We start from the raw sequence: 18,990 nt of genomic DNA, 5'->3' as shown, positions 1-18,990 counted from the left end.
ATTTCCTGACGTTGCCATGGCATTTGTAAACTGTCATGGGGCCGGTGGGAACGTAGCAGTGAGGACGGCCAGGGGTTGCTCTCATCGCCCTCTTGGTTTTGGTGGGTTTTAGCCAGCTTCTTTACTCCAACTTGTTTTATCAGCAAGGTCTTTATAACCCGTATCTTGGGCTAACCTCGTATCTCGTCCTGTGACTTAGAATGCCTTAACCTCCTGGGAATGCAGTAGCTCTCAGCCTCGTTCGACCCAGCCCTTATTCAACATGGACTTGCTCTGGTCCAAATGCCTCTGACAAAGAGGGTTTTAGAAAATCATGAGTTTCTGCAAGCTGAGGGTTAAGAGGGAGAGGGTCTCTCCTTTGTTCATTCATCCCCTCCTACCCTCGCTCTACGAATACTTGTTGAGCACCAACTCTCTACCAGGCACTGATTGTGGGAGCTGTGCCCTAACGACAGCAGGAATGGAGGTCCTGGCTGAGCCAGCGCTCTGAGGAGAGACAGTTGTTATTCCATGAGGCAGGGCTGGCAGCTGCCCCCGCCTTGTCCATGGAGACTATGGAGAGAGCGAGGAGAAGGGCGTGCCAGGGTGCAGCTGGGGGTCCTCGCTCAGACCCTCAAGGCCTGAATTGGTGTTTGTTTCAGCAAAGTCCTCCAAACACAGACATGTAGCAGCTGCATCTCTAAGTCTTCTCTTCCCCAAGTGAAATGTCACCATTGCTAGCCCCAGTGCCTGGAGGACTGACAGTAAGGCCACCCCCCTTGTGCCTCCTCACCCCCTGCCCCATATTGGGCTCTCCGCCACCCTGTCCATGTTGCTGTTCTCTTAGTCATCAGCCTCCCCTGCACCTGCCCTTGTAACGCACTCACACCCTGGTGACATCTCTTTTCTAATTAAGACCTCAAAGGTGAAAAGCTGGGATGATGAGAGCAGCCCCAGCCCTATGCCTACAGCCACCTGGCATTCCCTAGAGCCAGGTGCAGGGCAAAACCCTGGCCCCAGGCATCCCAACAAGCAGGGTCTCCCAACAAACGCATCAGCTACCCTGTCCAAAAGACCCTGTGTCTGCTCCTGTCGTCCTTCCTTCCCTCCTTTCTTCCCTCCTCCCTTCTTTCATTCCTTCCTTCCCTCGCTTCCTCACTTATTCTTCCCCCCTCTCTCCCTCCTTCCTGCCTTGCCCTCTTTCCTTCCCTCCCTCCCTCCTTCCGTTTCCCTTCCTCCCTCCCTTCCTTCCTTCGTTCCTGTCTTCCTTCCTTCCTCTTCCCTCCTCCCTTCTCACCAGCACTCCTGTAATGTTGAGGATAAGCAGTTGGACAGGACTAACTAGGAGCCAGGCCCTGCTCTCGGAGCTTTACACGAATTGCCTCCTTTAATCCATGTGGCAGACAATCATCAAGCCTGGAGTACACAAATGAAAAGAAGCTTTTGAACCCTTGAAATACCATAGGCAGGAAGCAAGCAAGAAACCAATTCGGGTACAAATCTTGGCTATTATGGAAAAGGAAAGCTAATACGGAAAATGGACCAAGAGCGCGGAGGATGGAACCAAGAGCTGCAGAGACTCATTCCAGGCAGCGGAACTGCATCCTGAAGGAACTGGTCACATGTGCCATGGTGGATTGCAGAATTTCTTTTCTTTTCTCTTTACTTTGTTTTTCTTTTCTTTTCTTTTTCTTTTTCTTTTTTTGAGACAGTCTTACTCTGTCAACCAGGCTGGAGTGCAGTGGTGCGATCTTGTCTCACTGCAAACTCCACCTCCCAGGTTCAAGTGATTCTCCTGCCTCTGCCTCCCAAGTAGCTGGAATTACAGGTGTATGCCACCACACCTGGCTAATTTTTGCAGCTCTAGTAGAGACGGGGTTTCACTATGTTGGCTAGGCTGGTCTCGAACTGACCTCATGATTTGCCCACCTCAGCCTCCCAAAGTGCTGAGATTACAGGCGTGAGCCACCGTGCCCAGTCTGGATTTCAGAATTTCTGTGGACTGGGAATGCGGTGTGCCTCCTATTTCCCTCATTTTAATATGGGAGGGACTAGGCTCTATAATAGTTATTGAGTGCCTGTACCACCATTGCCCGTGGTGTGCTGGAGGGAAGAAAACGTGCCTCTTCACTCGTAGGTCTTCAGCTTTAGAAGTGTATTCAAGGAATTGCACCTGAGAAACTGTCCACACCTGTAAAAGCTTCAGATGATGAGATCTTGGCTTTCAAGCTAATGCAGTAATGAGATGACAACTGGAGGTTTCCAGGGAGTGGGCGAGTGTATTTTGCATTTAGGAGGGATTTGGATCACTGTGGCCATAGCTGGGACTTTGACAGACTGTATTTTCTGAAAGAGCTCCACTAATATATGCCCTGTCCCACATGTTATTACAATGTGACATGGGTGCTTCCTCCTTGAGTGGAAGGAACTTTGTAACTGTCTCAATATTTTAGCAGAAGCGATGCTCTGTGACTTTCTTTCTTTCTTTCTTTCTTTTTTTTTTTTTTTGAGGCAGAGTTTCACTCTTGTTGCCCAGGCTGGGGTGCAATGACACAATCTTGGCTCACTGCAACCTCTGCCTCCCGGGTTCAAGTGATTCTCCTGCCTCAGCCTGTTGGGTAGCTGGGATTACAGGCATGCGCCACCACACCCAGCTAATTTTGTATTTTTAGTAGAGACAGGGCTTCTTCATGTTGGTCAGACTGGTCTTGAACTCCCAACCTCAGGTGATCTGCCCGCCTTGGCCTCCCAAAATGCTGGGATTACAGGTGTGAGCCACCGTGTCTGGCCGATGCTCTGTGACTTTTAAGACTAGGTCATAAAAGACAATACAGCTTTCACCTGGCTTTCTCTCCTTCAGATTCACGCTTGGGAGGCCCGAGCCTATGTGTAAGAATTCCAGCTACCCTAAAGCTGTCATGCTGGAGAGAGCGCAGGCAAGACTCCATAGAGCCAGAGAGAGGTGTCCAAGGAGCCCCGGCTCTTCCTACCTCCCATTATTTGAGCCTTTCTAGCCCAGGAACCAGCTCCATGAGTGAGTTACTTCAGATAGTTATGGACCTCAGCCTTCAAGCCACGCAAGCTGGTGTCAAATGTCGAGGGACCTGCTGGACCTGCTGAGCCCTGCTCCTACTGCAGAGTCTCGAGCAAAATACATGTTGTTTAAACCACTAAATACTGGGTGGTTTGTGACTTAGCTTAGAGAAATCAGAACAGCCATTATTACTTTGGTATCTTTTAATCTTCATCTGTATTTCTACCTATAACTGCATCTATATCTGTATTTATATCTTATACTTTCTCCACTAATGATATAGAGCAGTCATTTTTTATGTCTAGAAATAAATATCTATGTTATTATTTTGAATGGCTGCAAAGTATTCCATTGTATGACTTTACCATTATTCTTGTGATTATACCTTAGTGTAGATGTTTATTTTATCTTATTGCTACTATAAACAATGTTTAAATAGTCTTGAACAGCATTTGAAGTTACTGCTAGATAATTTCCTTGGGATAACTCCCAGGAAATTCTGGGTCAAAAGGTAAAGGCTTTGGTGTAGACAGAGCCCGCTCATCCTGCTGTGGCTTATCCTACAAGACCACCTGTGTCTGCACTTCCTTCTCCTCTTTGACCTGTGTTATGGAGAGTAAGTTTTTCTTCTGGATCCCATCTCAGTTTTGCTTAAGACTTGAATGGCTGGGCATGGTGGCTCATGCCTGTAATTCCAGCACTTCGGAGGCTGAGGAGGGCAGATCTCCTGGGGTCACAAATTCAAGACAAGACTGATCAACATGGAGAAACCCCGTTTCTACTAAAAATGCCAAATTAGCCGGGCATGGTGGCACATGCCTGTAATTCCAGCTACTCAGGAGGCTGAGCCAGGAGAATCACTTGAAACCAGGAGGCAGAGGTTGCAGTGAATCAAGATTGTGCCATTACACTCCATCCTGGGCCACAAGAGCAAAAACTCTATCTCAAAAAAAAAAAAAAAAAAAAAAAAAAAAAAAAAAAAAAAAAAAGATTTGGATGACTTGGCTTTTTCTGTCTCCTCTAAAGCACCAACATCTCCCTCTTTGATGAGCCATTCCCATCAGCGTGTGATCTTACTCTGGCACCTTTCTGCCATCTTTATCCTTGATCCTATATTACCCTCCACCACTGCCCACATTCACCATTCAGTTCATAGAAAGAGTTGTTTTGTTTTTATGCCAGGACCAAATAGAGAAATCCACAAAACTAGTGGGGAGATTTTAAAAGCATATTTTTCTCAGTAACTAACAGGACAAGATGACAAAGAGTCAGCAAGGATATAGGTAGAGAAAAGATATAGAATATTTGAGAATATACAGAATCAGAATACATATTCTTTGGGAGTGCACATGAAGCTCTAATTAAAACAAACCCTATGTTCATCTGTTAAGCAAGCCTCAAAAAATTTCTAAGGTCTGAAATCAAACAGAGCATGTTCTCTGACTACAAGAGAATTAAGAAAAAAATTAATTTCCAAACATGACTTAAAAAATCGACAAGGTTTAGAAGTTTTTTCTTTTTTTCTAAGTTGGTGGTATGAAATGGAAGGGTTTAGAAGTCAAAGAGAATATATTTCAATAAACTATAGGTCAAAGGAGACATCTCAATGAAAATAAGATATTTTGAACTAAATGGTAATCAAAATATGACATGTAAAATGTTGTGAGATGCATATAAAGCCATACCTAGAAAGAAAATATGGCCATAAATACATATGTAAAAAAAAGAATAAAGGAGCCGGGCACAGTGGCATGCATCTACAGTCCCAGCTACTAGGCAGGCTGAGGTGGGAGGATCACTTGACCCCAAGAGTTGAAGACCAGTCCAGGCAATGTAAAGAAAAGAAAAAAAAAAAAAGAAAAAAAAAAGGAAGGAAAAAAAAGGTTGAATATCAATTATCTAAATAAAAGTATTTAATGTCCAACTCAATAGTATAGAAAAAAATAGCTTATTATACCCATAGAATATAGAAGGCAAGAAATAATAAGAATAAAAATTTCAGAAATAGACAAAATTGTACATATAGGAGAGAATTTTAGCAGAATAAAAACGGATTATTTTAAAAGACTAATAAAATGAATAACCCCCTAAGAAAACTAATCAAGAAAAAACAAGGACACAAATCACCAATATCAGAGATGGCAAGGGACAAAACTACAGATAGTAGATGCTTAAAAGATAATGAAAAGATATAATACGCTGGGTGTGGTGGCTCATGCCTGTCATCCCAGCACTTTGGGAGGCCAAGGCAGGTGGATCATGAGGTCAGGAGATTGAGACCATACTGGCTAACATGGTAAAACCCCGTCTCTACTAAAAATACCAAAAAAAAAAAAAAATTAGCTGGACGTGGTGGCTCATGCCTGTAATCCCACCACTTTGGAAGGCCGAGGCAGGCAGCAGATCACCTGAGGTCAGCAGTTCGAGACCAGCCTGGCCAACACAGTGAAACCCCGTCTCCACTAAAAACACAAAAATTAGCCAGCATGGTGGCGGGAGCCTGTAATCCCAGCTACTTGGGAGACTGAGGCAGGAGAATCGCTTGAACCCAGGAGGTGGAGGTTAGAGTGAGCCAAGATCATGCCACTGCACTCCAGCCCAGGTGGCATAGCAAGACTCTGTCTTAAAAAAAAGAAAAGATATAATAAACAAATTTAAGCCAATAAATGAAAGCATTTAGATGAAATAGACAAACTCCTAGAAATACACATCTGACTAAAACTGACACGTGAAGAAATAGACAATTGAAATAATGCCATTTAAACAATTGAATCTGTAATGATTAAAAAATTTTCTTCTTTTTTCCAGCTTCAGCTGAAAGTATTGAATCTGTAATTAAAAACTTCAACAAACAAAGAATCTTTTTTTTTTTTTTTTTTGAGACGGAGTTTCGCTCTTGTTACCCAGGCTGGAGTGCAATGGCGCGATCTCGGCTCACCGCAACCTCCGCCTCCTGGGCTCAGGCAATTCTCCTGCCTCAGCCTCCTGAGTAGCTGGGATTACAGGCACGCGCCACCACGCCCAGCTAGTTTTTTTTTGTATTTTTTAGTAGAGACGGGGTTTCACCATGTTGACCAGGATGGTCTTGATCTCTCAACCTCGTGATCCACCCGCCTCGGCCTCCCAAAGTGCTGGGATTACAGGCTTGAGCCACCGCGCCCGGCCCAAAGAATCTTAAAGATTTAGATGGCATCACTGTTCAATCATTCCAAACATTTAGGGGCGTGATAATACCATTATACGCAAATTCTTCTACTGAATTATAAAAACAAAAGAGGGAAGATGGCTGTTCAACTTGTTTTATGAGGTCAGCACAATTTTTTGATTCCCAAATTAGACAAGAATTCCACAAGAAAGGAAAATTGCAGGCTTATCTCATGGACATCAATGCAAAATTTTTTTTTTTTTTTTGAGATGGATTCTTATTCTGTCACCCAAGCTGGAGTACAAGGGCACACTCTCGGCTCACCACAACCTCTGCCTCCCAGATTCAAGCGATTCTCCTGGCTCAGCCTCCTGAGGAGCTGGGATTACAGGCATGGGGCACCATTCCCAGCTAATTTTTGTATTTTTAGTAGAGATGGGTTTCACCATGTTGGTCAGGCTGGTCGCAAACTCCTGACCTCATGATCCTCCCACCTCGGCCTCCCAAAGTGCTGGGATTGCAGACATGAGCCACCGTGCCCAGCCTGCAAATGTCTTAAATAAAATATTAGCAAATTGAATCCAGTGCTATCTATATAAGGATAACACATCATGATCAAATTTGGTTCGATCTAAGAAGGCATGATAGGTTTAACACAAAAAAATCAACAATGAAATAATTCCACCACATTACTAGAATAAAAGAGAAAAATTATATTGCTTCAGACAATCAGAGGCACTTGTTCTAGGCTTTCAAAGAGGAGCTAGTGATATAAGGATTAAAGGGCAGTGGTGATACTTTTCTGGTGGCATGAGCTGAAGTGAGAATGGCAGCTTCCCATCCTAGAAGTGACATCTATGTCCGATGCCTGTGGTCTTGACATGCCTCTTGTTTCCAGTGGTGGTCTGTGGTTTTTTTCTCCACTGGATCTGATTTTGGCCATGGTTCCAGCCACGCTGTGTCCCTGCCCATGTTTAGATCCTGGTTCCCCAAACTGTCCAGTGATTCTAAATACAGTTCAATGGCTTTTCAGTTCATGGAGGCCAAAATGGGTTTTGCTGCATGAAACTAAGAAGCTGGGCCAGGTATAGTGGCTAACACTTGTAATCCCAGCACTTCAGGATGCTGACATGGGAGGATTACTTGAGCTCAGGAGTTTGAGAGCAGCCTGGGCAACATAGTGAAACCTTATCTACTAGAAAGAAACAAATAAAAACCAAAACCCCAAAATTGGCTAGGCATGGTGAAACAAAGCCTTAAAATTAGCTGGCCATGATGGCATGTGTTTGTGGTTCCAGGTACTCAGGAGGCTGAAGCAAGAGGATCATGAGCCCAGGAGGTCAAGGCTGCAACAATGAACAGTGTTCACACCACTGCATTCCAGTCTGAGCAACAGAGTGAGACCCTAGCAGAGAGAGAGAGAGAGAGAGAGAGAGAGAGAGAGAGAGAGAGAGAGAGAGAGAACCCAGTTGAAGAAGTTGGGTCCATTTGGAATTTTCCTGGTTTGATTTTTCTGCTGCCACCCGCTCACTGCCTCATGAAGCTACAAAGCTAGCACAAAGCAAAATAAGGCAAAATCACCATCTGCTTGAAAGAGTTTACAGACCTGATTGATGGTGGTCTTGGGGTGGAAGGAAGATTAAAAAATGGGGACAGAAGTGAATTAGTGCAACCTACATGCACTGAGAAGATGGGGATGAACTACTTTTGTGGAAGGCAGAGGAGGTCATGCCTTATGCCCCTGGTAGGAAGAGTGGCCAAAGAGGGCTTCAGGGAACAGGGGCCGATGGATGAGTGACATCTTGCTGTCAAGCTCCTGGATGGCTGGAGAGAGAAAGGGTGTTCTAGTTGGGGGAACAGCTTGGACAATGGAGACCAGAGAAAGCCATCTTCCTAGGTATATGAATGTTGTGGATGCTGAAGTGCCAGGATGCAAGGTAGAACTGGGAGATGGCTCTGGAAAGGGGACAAGGCTGGGTGATGAAGCATCTTGTCTACTGTGAAGGAGCTTGGATCTCTCTTGTGGTCCAAAAGGAAAGGATTGCTGAATGTAAAGCCAATGTCACCAGAAAAGTTGAATCCACAAGAGAGCCCTGGAGTCTAAAAGAGCATCTCTACTGGGTGTGGTGGCTCATGCCTATAATCCTAGCACTTTGGGAGGGCGAGGCAGACAGATCACTTGAGGTCAGGAGTTCAAGACCAGCTTGGCCAACATGGTGAAACCCTGCATCCACCAAAAATACAAAACTTAGCCGGGCATGGTGGCCCGGGCCTATAGTCCCAGCTACTCAGGAGGTTGAGGCAGGACAATCGCTTGAACCCGGGAGGTGGAGGTTGTGGTAAGCTGAGAGTGAGATTGTCGAAACAGAGCAAGACTGTCTGAAACAATCAATCAATCAAAAAAAAGAAAAGAAAAGAAAAAAAGAGCATCTCATTGGGAATCAGGAAAGTTCCTGCAGTTGGCAGGTTGAGCAAATGTCTTGATGTGAAGTCCAGTTTAGTCCCAATACTCCCTCCCACACCCACCACATCACACAATTTGGTTTTGTTTCTTTACTTCAGGTTAAGGTAGAGTCTCTTAGGCTTGGTTTGAGTGCTATCTTCTTCTCTGTGGCCTGATATTTGGAACTAAAGTGAAGCCAGAACTCCAGGGCCAAGGGGGATATTGAAAATTATTTCAGAGTCCCCAGACCACCCTGCCATGGCAAAGGGAGGAATCAGAGGCCACAGGAAAAGCACTTCAGCTGCTCTTTACAGCATCACCCTCTCCCCATTTAATGGCCTAAGGTTAACAGGACTTTTTACTTGAGGCTTGGGGCACAGAAGGGAGCCTCCCCTAAACTAGGGCCTTGGGGAGCAGTTCCCGGGGGAGCAGTGTAACTCACCTTCACACCCCCAAGAGGGCTCCTGACCTCTGCTCCCTCCTCCCCTCCCCAAAGTGGAACAGAGAGAATGTGATTCCCCACGACTTTCCACATCACAGTTTTCAAACAATGGGGAAATCGGAGGCCTCAGGGACACACTCGCTCTGCGGTGATATTTACCACAAAATGCGAACGAGCAGGTGGCAGCCCCAGTACGCACGCAGGTAACTTAACCCTCGCCTCGACGATCTCAGAAGGGCGATCTCAGAAGGGGCCCGGCCTGCCCCACACTGGGGTGCTAAGCCTCCTGCCCGTCCGAAGTGGAGACCCAGCGCCATCCATAATTAAGTTCTTCCTGAGGGAGGGCAGCCAGGTGCGCCTTCGGCAGGACAGTGCTAATTCCAGCCCCTTTCCAGGTGCGTCTCTGCTGCCCTCATCCCCCGTCTGGAAGCCCCCTCCCACGCCCTGCGGCCCCCCCTTTCCCCGGGCCCGGGGAGCTGCTCGTTGCGTTGCTGGGAAGGTCAAGGTCCCGCGCCCACCGGGAGAGCTCGGCAAGTATAAAAGGACAGAGGAGCGCGGGACCAAGCGGCGGCGAAGGAGGGGAAGGAGAGCAGCGATCAAGAGAAGCTGCGGAGCGTCCTCGCACGCAGAGAGCAGCCTCCCGGGACAGGTAAGGGCGCAGCGCGGGAACCGCGCTCTTTCCCCGGGACTCCCTGTCCCAGTCTTCGCGATGCTCTCGGCCGGCTTCGGCTCCAGCTCTGGCTCCGAAGGCGGACCTGGGCGCCTCTGGCTCGCCGCGGTCCCGAGTTCTCCGCAAACTTTCTGCACCGACTACGGCATGAGAAGCCGCTGGCAGCTGAGCGGGAGTTCAGCCCCGGGGCGAACGCGGTCCGGGGTCCGGCGCTAAGGTGGAAACGGGGGTCGCGGGCTGCTAGGACCCCGGAGGCTCCGAGCGCCTGCTAGGAGGTCTTGGGAGAGCCCGGTCTTTTAGCATCTCTTGCTCCCAATATCCAGGATAGGTGTCACTTCTGGAAAGTAACATTCCATACACGCGATCGCAAATGAATGTTGGAAACGGGTCGGCAGAGAAAAGGGTAAAAGTAATGGGCCGACGCAGTGGCTCACGTCTGTAATCCAACTATTTTGGAGGCCAAGGCGGGCGAATCGCCTGAGGTTGGGAGTTCAAGACCAGCCTGACCAACATGGTGAAACCCCGTCTTTAAAAAAAAAAAAAGTCATAATAAACGCCCTGTCTTCCAGAATTTTTTTTGGGAGGGGGCATTCGGATGCCTGAATCCTTGTTTCCCTGCCCACCTTAGCGCATCCGAGGTGGCCGCGCTATGATAATTACATGATTCCTGGGTCAATTACAATTCAGGATAGTCGAGTGCATTCTCTCCAAGACCTAGCTGGGGTTAAAAACAGGTGGCCGGGCGGGAGCTGTCCCGGGTCCTGAAACGCCTGGTTTCGGATGCCCTCAACAGGACCACCGGGTGGGCTGTTTATGGAGCAGACCCTGGATTGCGGGTGCCGGCAGCCGTTTGGAATGATCAAGGCTCAGGCAAGGGCGTTTCCAGTGAAGGAGAGACAGTCCATTTGGCATTTGGAGTTCCCAAATTCTTCATGTTTAAATGAAGCTGGGAGGGTTCTTACAGAATGGCTGGAAGGAGCCAAGGAAAATACAAGCGTGTGTGTTTTCCTTCTCAGTTTATAAGCTATGCACAGATTATGGCTACTTTAATGACTTAATATTCCTTGAACATTTTTGTTATAGGACTTAATGCATATTTGTCACGGTATTAGGACAAAACTCCGCCCCTGTGCTCCTCTAATCTCTCAGAAGGGCTAATCTCTCAGAAGGGCATGGCCAGGGTGCAGTTTTAGAGTAACAAACAGAATGATTTGTTGAGCTCGTAGAGAGTTCCCTCACACCTATGAAGTTCTAATAAGTGTAGTTCTATATAAAGTTAATCTCAAGATGAGCAAATGGCAAGTTTCTATTTTTCCAGAGCTTTCCATCTTTGGATTAGCATACTTTCCCTACTTATAAAAAGCGCTGCATTTGCTATTTCCCCAATAAGTTGTTGCTTTAAAAATGACACAAGGCGGGGTGCAGTGGCTCACACCTGTAATCCCAGCACTTTGGGAGGCCAAGGCGGTCGGATCACCTGAGGTCAGGAGTTTGAGACCATCATGGCCAACTTGGTGAAACCCTGTCTACTAAAAATACAAAAATTAGCTGGGCATGGTGGCACATGCCTGTAGTCCCAGCTACTTAGGAAGCTGAGGCAGAAGAATCACTTGAACCCAGGAAGCAGAGGTTGCAGTGAGCCGAGATTGTGCCACTGCATTCCAGCCTGGGCGACAGAGCAAGATTCTGTCTTAAAACAAACAAAAAAGACACAAAAAGGTAATATTTGTTCATTGTAGAAAACTGAAAATACACATAGGCAAAATATACAATACAAACACAAAACTGTCTTTCAGGAAAGCATCTGAAATTTTAGCAACAGCAGCTGTCTAACATTTTAGCAATAGAATAAAAGCTCTGAGAGTGTGGGAGTGGACATGTTACCACATTGCACAACACAGCCGATGGGGTAGGAGGGGAAAGCTCTCTGGGGCTTTTCAGGAAGGCCTGAAGTCATGACGTAGGCTTCTAACAAATGGAAATCATTCCAGAATGGTCATCTTTGATGAGAATTGAAATATAGTTGAGGGAACTATCAAACCTATATGATTTTATTTTTTTCTCTATTAATATGTTACTTTACATTTGCATTTGGTGACATATATAACTACCATTTTTCTGTGACTGTAACATCGGGGCATTTTTCAGACCTGAATTTTCTATGGTCATCTTGGAGCTTTAATCTAATTGCTGGTCCACCAAATTCAGGCTGTGTACTTGAACTGGATCCCTGGTAGACTACAATGGGAACAGCCTATCCCTTGGAGCCAGGAGAGGACACCAAGATTGACCAACGCTTGTTCAGTTGCCCCTTTGGCAAAAGCACCCCTAGGCCAGTTACTGGCTGCTATCGCCATCTAACGGCTGCTCTGAGAATGCTCAGCCTTGCCCAGCAACCCTGAAGAGAGCCCTGTGCTGGCCTGGCGCCTTGGGGAGTAGGGTGAGGGTGGGGCAGAGAGAAGGAAGTGGCTTCCTGAAGTAGACAATGAGCGCCTGGGAGGACTTTCACTTCCAAAGCCTCCTCTATAAAAAAAGATTTGGCCCACGCCTCTCCAAATGAGAGATTTCTTTTAGGCAAACTTACATTAAAATACCAGCGTTCATTAGGAGTGACAAGACACTTAGTCATCCACACTTCCATGTGAATTACTTTTCTCATCTAATTACATTTTTTTCTAGCAGCTGGCTGAGAAGATCTTCTGAAAACCAAAATGATTGTAGGGTTGGTGGTGAGCTGATCTCACATCTCCAGGTGGCTTCAGGGGGCCCACCTGGTTAAGAGAAATTTGGCAGTGCTGGAGAAAGGGGTGGGCACAAGGGACTAGGGGCACCATGGGTGCCCCCTCCTTACTGTCCCCTGGCATCTTGATCTCAGCTTCTGCCCCAGGGACTTTCTGGATTCTCCAAAAGTATCTGAAGTGGCTCTTCCACCAGGAAGTAATTCCCTCTGATCTGTTTCTTTCTTCTCCACACCTGCCTCCTCTTCATATCCAGCCATTTCAGACCACATTTGAGAGACCTAGAGAACAAGACATCTGACATGTGATGTGTTCAGAAGATGAGCCAGTTTTAAAAGAGTTGAGATCTGCTTTAAAAACAAAGCTCTCCAAAGTTACTGGAGTCTGGATAACAGCAATCACCAGAGTAATTTGTGTGCAGGACATCAAATCAGGTTGCTTGAAGTGTTCCCTAAATTGGCCAGTGGTTTTATTTGCTTTTCTGTAAACCTAATACCCATAGGAAATACAGTTTCAGATAAATGATAGGATTCTGGTGGAATAAAAGGGGAAAAGCCCATCTTGAGCAGGAATTTCAGGGTCCTCTGTTTTTCCCAAGTTACTTTCACTCCTTAGATCTAGCATGTTAGAACTACAGCTTTATGCAGTGAAATAGGAAAGTTCTGTGCTTGGAGCTTAGTCTTACCTTGTCATGAACATTAAGGTAATTGTCTCTCTTCGGGCTTCAATTTTCCCATCTCTCATAGGAAGGGCTGAACCAAGCAATCCCCAAAGTAGCTTCCAGCCTTAACCTTTTCAGGGGTCTGGTTCTAATGCAAGATAGCAGGGAAATGCCCACAGCTTGCCCAGGTCCATTCCCTTCTCCTGACAACTTATACCACCACCCTACGCACCTCCTTTCTCAGCATTCCTCTTGTCCTTAAAATGCCTTTGACTCCACAAGAGAGTGTGTTGTTAATGTTGGCTCAAGGTCCTTCCTGGTGAGCGGCCAACATTGTTTTGCTCCTTGCAGGGGTCCCACCAATCTTGTTTGCTTCTGAAGAGGCTCAGCCTGCCTGGAAGATGCTGAGATCGTGCTGCAGCCGCTCAGGGGCCCTGTTGCTGGCCTTGCTGCTTCAGGCTTCCATGGAAGTGCGTGGCTGGTGCCTGGAGAGCAGCCAGTGTCAGGACCTCACCACCGAAAGCCACCTGCTGGTATGTGGGCCATGGTTGTCATCTTGGGTTAGACATCAGATGGGACTGGAGCTGGGAAAGCTCAAAAGAAAGAGGTGTGGGGAAGGGGTTAATTCATTCCCACTGACAGGCATGATTCAATCCAGGGCAGGAGTGGAACTTTGCAGTGAAGTAAGAAATGGGGGAAGGAATGAGGGAAGGAAACAGAGAGATGGGTCGAGTCCACAGTTTCTTTCTTTTTTCTTTTTTTTTTTTGAGACAGAGTCTGCTCTGTTGCCCAGGCTGGAGTGCAGTGGCACGATCTCTGCTCACTGCAACTTCCGCCTCCTGGGTTCAAGTGATTCTCCTGCCTCAGCCCCCTGAGTAGCTGGGATCACAGGTGCACGCCATCACGCCCAGCTAATTTTTATATTATTAGTAGAGACAGGGTTTTGCCATGTTGGTCAGTCTGGTCTTGAACTCCTGACCTCATGATCTGCCCACCTTGGCCTCCCAAAGTGCTGTGATTACAGGTGTGAGCCACTGCGCCCAGCCATATCCACAATTTCTGCTTGGTTATCTTTACTTTCTGCCCCATCTTCTAGGGAGGCCCTGAACCCCTTAAATTAGAGATGGTGCCACAAGAGCAATAATTGCCCTCTCAATCTTTTCTGTACTTTAAATCTTTATCTTCCCAAACTATTCCTTTTTAAGAAGCTCATATCACATGACATTTTCATTCCATATTTCTTCCCCTTTTATCTACTGCCAGTTGCAAAACCAGCCAGGTAGTCCTACAAATCATCTCTGGAAAAAGAAAACACCAGGGGACTTTTTTTTTTTTCTTCTGTAATTGGTGCCAAATGTCTCATGCTTCTTCTGGAGGACTGGCCTTCTACGATGTTCCTCTGCAGTCTTTCCAGAGCATGTGAAGGCCCTTTGTATCAGGTGGGAGCTCCCTCCAGGTCACCACAGGGTATAAGTATCTGCATGCATGTGATGTGTGTGTGTGTGTGTGTGTGTGTGTGTGTGTGTGTGTGTGTGTGTGTGTGTTAGGGGGCATAAATGAGTAATGATGCCAAATCCAGAGATTAAAAGCACACTGAGACCAGGTGAGAAGGCTCATGCCTGTAATCCCAGCACTTTTGGAGGCTAAGGTAGGAGGATTGCTTGAGCCCAGGAATTCAAGACTAGCCTGGGCAACATAGTGAGACCCCTATCTCTACAAAAAATGAAAAAGTTAGCCAGGTGTGGTGGCATGTGTCTGTAGTCCCAGCTACTTGAGAGGTTCGCTTGAGGCCAGGCGTCATAGTCAGCTATAATCATGCTGTTGCACTCCCATCTGGGTAACAGAATGAGACCTTGTCTCAAAACAAAACAAACAAAAAAACCCCACACTGCTAATATCAGTGACTGGGATTTTATTCTGTTGCCAACACCTGGCAGGTGCTGAGGGTGGAATGTATATCTACATTATGTGTATTTTGTCAATGGAGAAGCTGAATTAAGATGAAGAGAGAATGAGATTCTCAAAGACACAGACAAGTTTTCATGTGTAATATAAAAGAGAAACTAAGAGCGCAGGGGATTCTGCGAGTTCCAGTTCAGACAGACCCGAGTCTCTTGACTTGAGACAACTAGGGAGGGCACCCTGGACACAGACAGGATCCATGCGTTCTAGTCCCAGTTCTGAGCTATGGGACCTTGACCAGGTCCTTTAACCTCTCTGAGCCTCCTGCTTCATTATCTCTCCAGGGGAGGGGAGTGTAAATTAGTTTTAATTTTCCATTGTTAACATTCCACAGTGTTGTAATTCTAAACACCTGGAATAGTCTGTGTCCAGCTTAACATACTGGGTAGGAGCCTTTTATTTTCAACTTTGCTATCCCCAAGTAAGAGAGTAGCCAGTGGGCTTTTCATCTTTTTATTATTGAAAACTCAAGGCTGCAGCCTATGCAGCCATTTTCCTAAGCAAATATGTACCACAATTGAGTCCACTAGGGACAAAGAGCAGAGAGACACAGGTTCCACAGATGGAGCAATGGAAATAATCCTAGCTTTCTACCCCTCTCTCCAGTCGGAATGAGGTTACAGGGAAATGATCTCCCAGAGAGATCAGCTCATAAGTCGTGAAAGAACCAAGGTGCAGCTTTGGAGGCTTAGGGCAGAGATGGAGCTGGGGTGGGGCATAAAGTAGGTTTTCCATCACTGAGGTTAAGGTTGAGGCATTATTAAAAATATGCTTAAAAATAAAGGCCCTAGTAGTCAGACTTCTATCGGCTGGAGAGATTATCCCCTAAACTTCAGCCCCACTCCCGTCTTGGTCTTGAATTAAACCATATGTATTTATTCAGTATTCTCTTTTATTTTTATTTTTGAGACAGCATCTTGCTCTGTGTTGCCCAGGCTGGAGTGTGGAGTGCAGTGGTGTGATCTCCGCTCGCTGCAACCTCTACCTCTCGGGTTCAAGCGATTTTCCTGCCTCTTGCCTCAGCCTCTGCCGAGGAGCCCGCCACCACACCCAGCTAGTTTGTTGTTGTTGTTGTTTAGTAGAGACGGGGTTTCACTCTGTTGGCCAGGCTGGTCTTGAACTCCTGACCTCAGGTGATCCGACTGCCTCGGGCTCCCAAAGTGTTGGGATTACAGGCCTGAGCCACCGCACTCAATATTCATTAAGGACCAACAACGACCATCCGTCTGCCTTTTTTGAAGCCACTTTTTTTTTTTTTTTTTTTTTTTTTTGAGACGAGAGTCTCTCACTGTCGCCCAGGTTGTAATGCAGTGGCGCCATCTTCGGCTCACTGCAATCTCCGCCTTCTGGGTTCAAGCAATTCTCCTGCCTCAGCCTCCCGAGTACCTGGGACTACAGGCGTAGGCCACCACGCCCAGCTAATTTTTTTTGTATTTTTAGTAGAGACCGGGTTTCACCATGTTGGCCAGGATCACCTGGATCTCCTGACCTCGTGATCTGCCCGCCTTGCCTCGCAAAGTGCTGGGATTACAGGCGTGATCCACCGCGCCCGGCCTCTTGTAGCTAGTTCTTTATGTCAGACATATAACAGTAGGACTTCGGTCCTGTTCACAAAAGCTAGGGGTGGCTAAATGGCTAGACAAACCACGGAATGGGATGGGGAGTTCGTTGGCAGTTGCCAGGCAGAAGCACGCAGGGAAGGAGACAGAAGAGGTGGTGGCAAGATCTTAGATGCCCACAAGTGCCAAAAGGACAGGTGGGCAGACCTGCTCCGTAGGGAGGCCTCGACGCCTGACACGCCGGACACTGCGCCCTGAGTCCCCCGCACGTGGTGACGGCTGCCAGGGCCTAGGCGCAGTGGACGGCGCGGCGGCCGGGCAGGGGTGCAGGGCACGGGCTGCCCTCATGCCATGGCGTCTTCCCCCAGGAGTGCATACGGGCCTGCAAGCCCGACCTCTCGGCGGAGACCCCGGTGTTTCCGGGCAATGGCGACGAGCAGCCACTGACCGAGAACCCCCGGAAGTACGTCATGAGCCACTTCCGCTGGGACCGCTTCGGTCGCCGCAATAGCAGCAGCAGCGGCGGCGGCGGCGGCGGCGGCGCAGGGCAGAAGCGCGAGGACTTCGCGGCGGGCGAAGACCGCGGCCTGCTGCCTGAGGGCGGCCCCGAGCCCCGCGGCGATGGCGCCGAGCCGGGCCCGCGCGAAGGCAAGCGCTCCTACTCCATGGAGCACTTCCGCTGGGGCAAGCCGGTGGGCAAGAAGCGGCGCCCGGTGAAGGTGTACCCCAACAGCGCCGAGAACGAGTCGGCCGAGGCCTTCCCCCTGGAGTTCAAGAGGGAGTTGGCCGACCAGCGGCCCCTGGCGGGGGACGGCCCCGACAGCCCCACCGACGGGGGCGCGGGCGCCGAGGCCGACCCGGAGCACGGCCTGCTGGTGGCGGCCGAGAAGAAAGACGACGGCCCCTACAGGATGGAGCACTTCCGCTGGGGCAGCCCGCCCAAGGACAAGCGCTACGGCGGCTTCATGACCTCCGAGAAGAGCCAGACGCCCCTGGTGACGCTGTTCAAAAACGCCATTATCAAGAACGCCTACAAGAAGGGCCAGTGAAGGCGCAGCGAGACCCCGGGGCTTCCTTCCCCGGGGAGGTCGACCCCAAAGCCCCTTGCCCTCCCCAGCCCTGCCGCCGCCTCCCAGCCGGGGGGCAGATGGTCGAGGCAGATATTCAGCCTCTTAAAGCTGTCTATAGTTAGGAAATAAAACCTTTCAAATTTCACATCCGCCTCTGACTTTGAATGTACCCTGTGAATAAAATAAAAAGCACATAGCCATCAAATAACAGCAGCGTGGATTGGAGGAGCACAGTGGTGTCCATGTGGTAGGAGATTTCACAGGACGGAGTGAGCGTGGAAGGAAAATGTGCTTCCTCCCCCACCCCAAATGGATCTTCAAGGAATCGAATAGTTCGGGTGACGGCTCAGGGTGGCTCCAACACCTCCAGGATGGCTTTTCCCGCACACTCCACTGAGTGGGAAAGACGGCTCAGCTAGCACACATGCTAAAAGGCAGGATTCCTGCAAGAGTGGCACCCCCCACCCCCGGCCCCGCACTTGGGCTTGCCGGCTCCCCATCAACCAACAGAAGCCAGCGGGACAGGTTGAGGTCTACCGACACCTGGGAGGGCTCTGGACTGTCAGATGGGAAGCTTTGGTAATGCTCCCGGGAAACAGTCCTCACTGCTCCTAGCAATCCATGTGACCTTAGGCAAGTCTCTGAACTTTTTTCCAAAATGTAGATCTCTCATCTACCCCTCCCTTCCCAGTGTGAGGGTTATTGTGAAGATTAGAGAAAATGGCTATGATCATCTTTTTATCACAGAAGCTAAGTGTGAGAGTTGGGAGTTGGTATCAGTTCCCATTTGCACTCTCAGGCTACTCACAGATATGTTCAAACGTACCATCTCTCTCACACACACACTCATGGAGACGCACATCTGTTTAATACAACAAACTCTACACAGTTGCTTCTTCCAGCCCTAGGGCTTAAGCCCTGACTGAGGCCCTCTGACCCCTCCTGCTATGCCCAAGCGCCTCCCTCCCCACGTTTCAGCTCCAGCCCTCCTCCTCACCCTCAGTACTCCCCCGAGGCCTCTCCGATAACAGCCTCCTAACCAACTGGTCTCCCAGTCTCCAGCCACTCTCCTCAGCCCATTATATATGAATTCTTCATATTAGTGTATATAAAATCTTGCTTTTCCCACAGTCCCAGGCTCAAGAATCAAAACAGTACCCCAACCCCAATTTCTGTTAATTCCAAACTATTAAGCATGGTGGACAGGGCCCTTTAGTTGGGGCACTCTCTCCTTACTAAACCCTGCTTCCCAAATTTCCCCAGATGACGGCTCTGCCTCACACTTGC

General features: G+C 48.2%; 1 protein-coding gene across 1 annotated transcript; it reads left to right on the top strand.

Annotated features, from left to right (window-relative positions):
• Positions 1–9,578: 9,578 nt before the first annotated feature.
• On the top strand, positions 9,579–17,909 carry POMC (proopiomelanocortin). The gene is made up of 3 exons (XM_003935263.4): positions 9,579–9,692; positions 13,464–13,645; positions 17,002–17,909. The coding sequence occupies exons 2-3, from the start codon at positions 13,514–13,516 to the stop codon at positions 17,680–17,682; spliced, it is 813 nt and encodes a 270-aa protein (XP_003935312.2). The 5' UTR covers positions 9,579–9,692; positions 13,464–13,513; the 3' UTR covers positions 17,683–17,909.
• The last annotated feature ends 1,081 nt before the right edge of the window (positions 17,910–18,990 follow it).

The sequence above is a fragment of the Saimiri boliviensis genome, chromosome 1 (assembly GCF_048565385.1).
Source record: "Saimiri boliviensis isolate mSaiBol1 chromosome 1, mSaiBol1.pri, whole genome shotgun sequence".
Taxonomy (NCBI): domain Eukaryota; kingdom Metazoa; phylum Chordata; class Mammalia; order Primates; family Cebidae; genus Saimiri; species Saimiri boliviensis.
The sequence above is the reverse complement of the archived record's forward strand: the minus strand, read 5'-3'. Positions and strand labels throughout refer to the sequence as shown.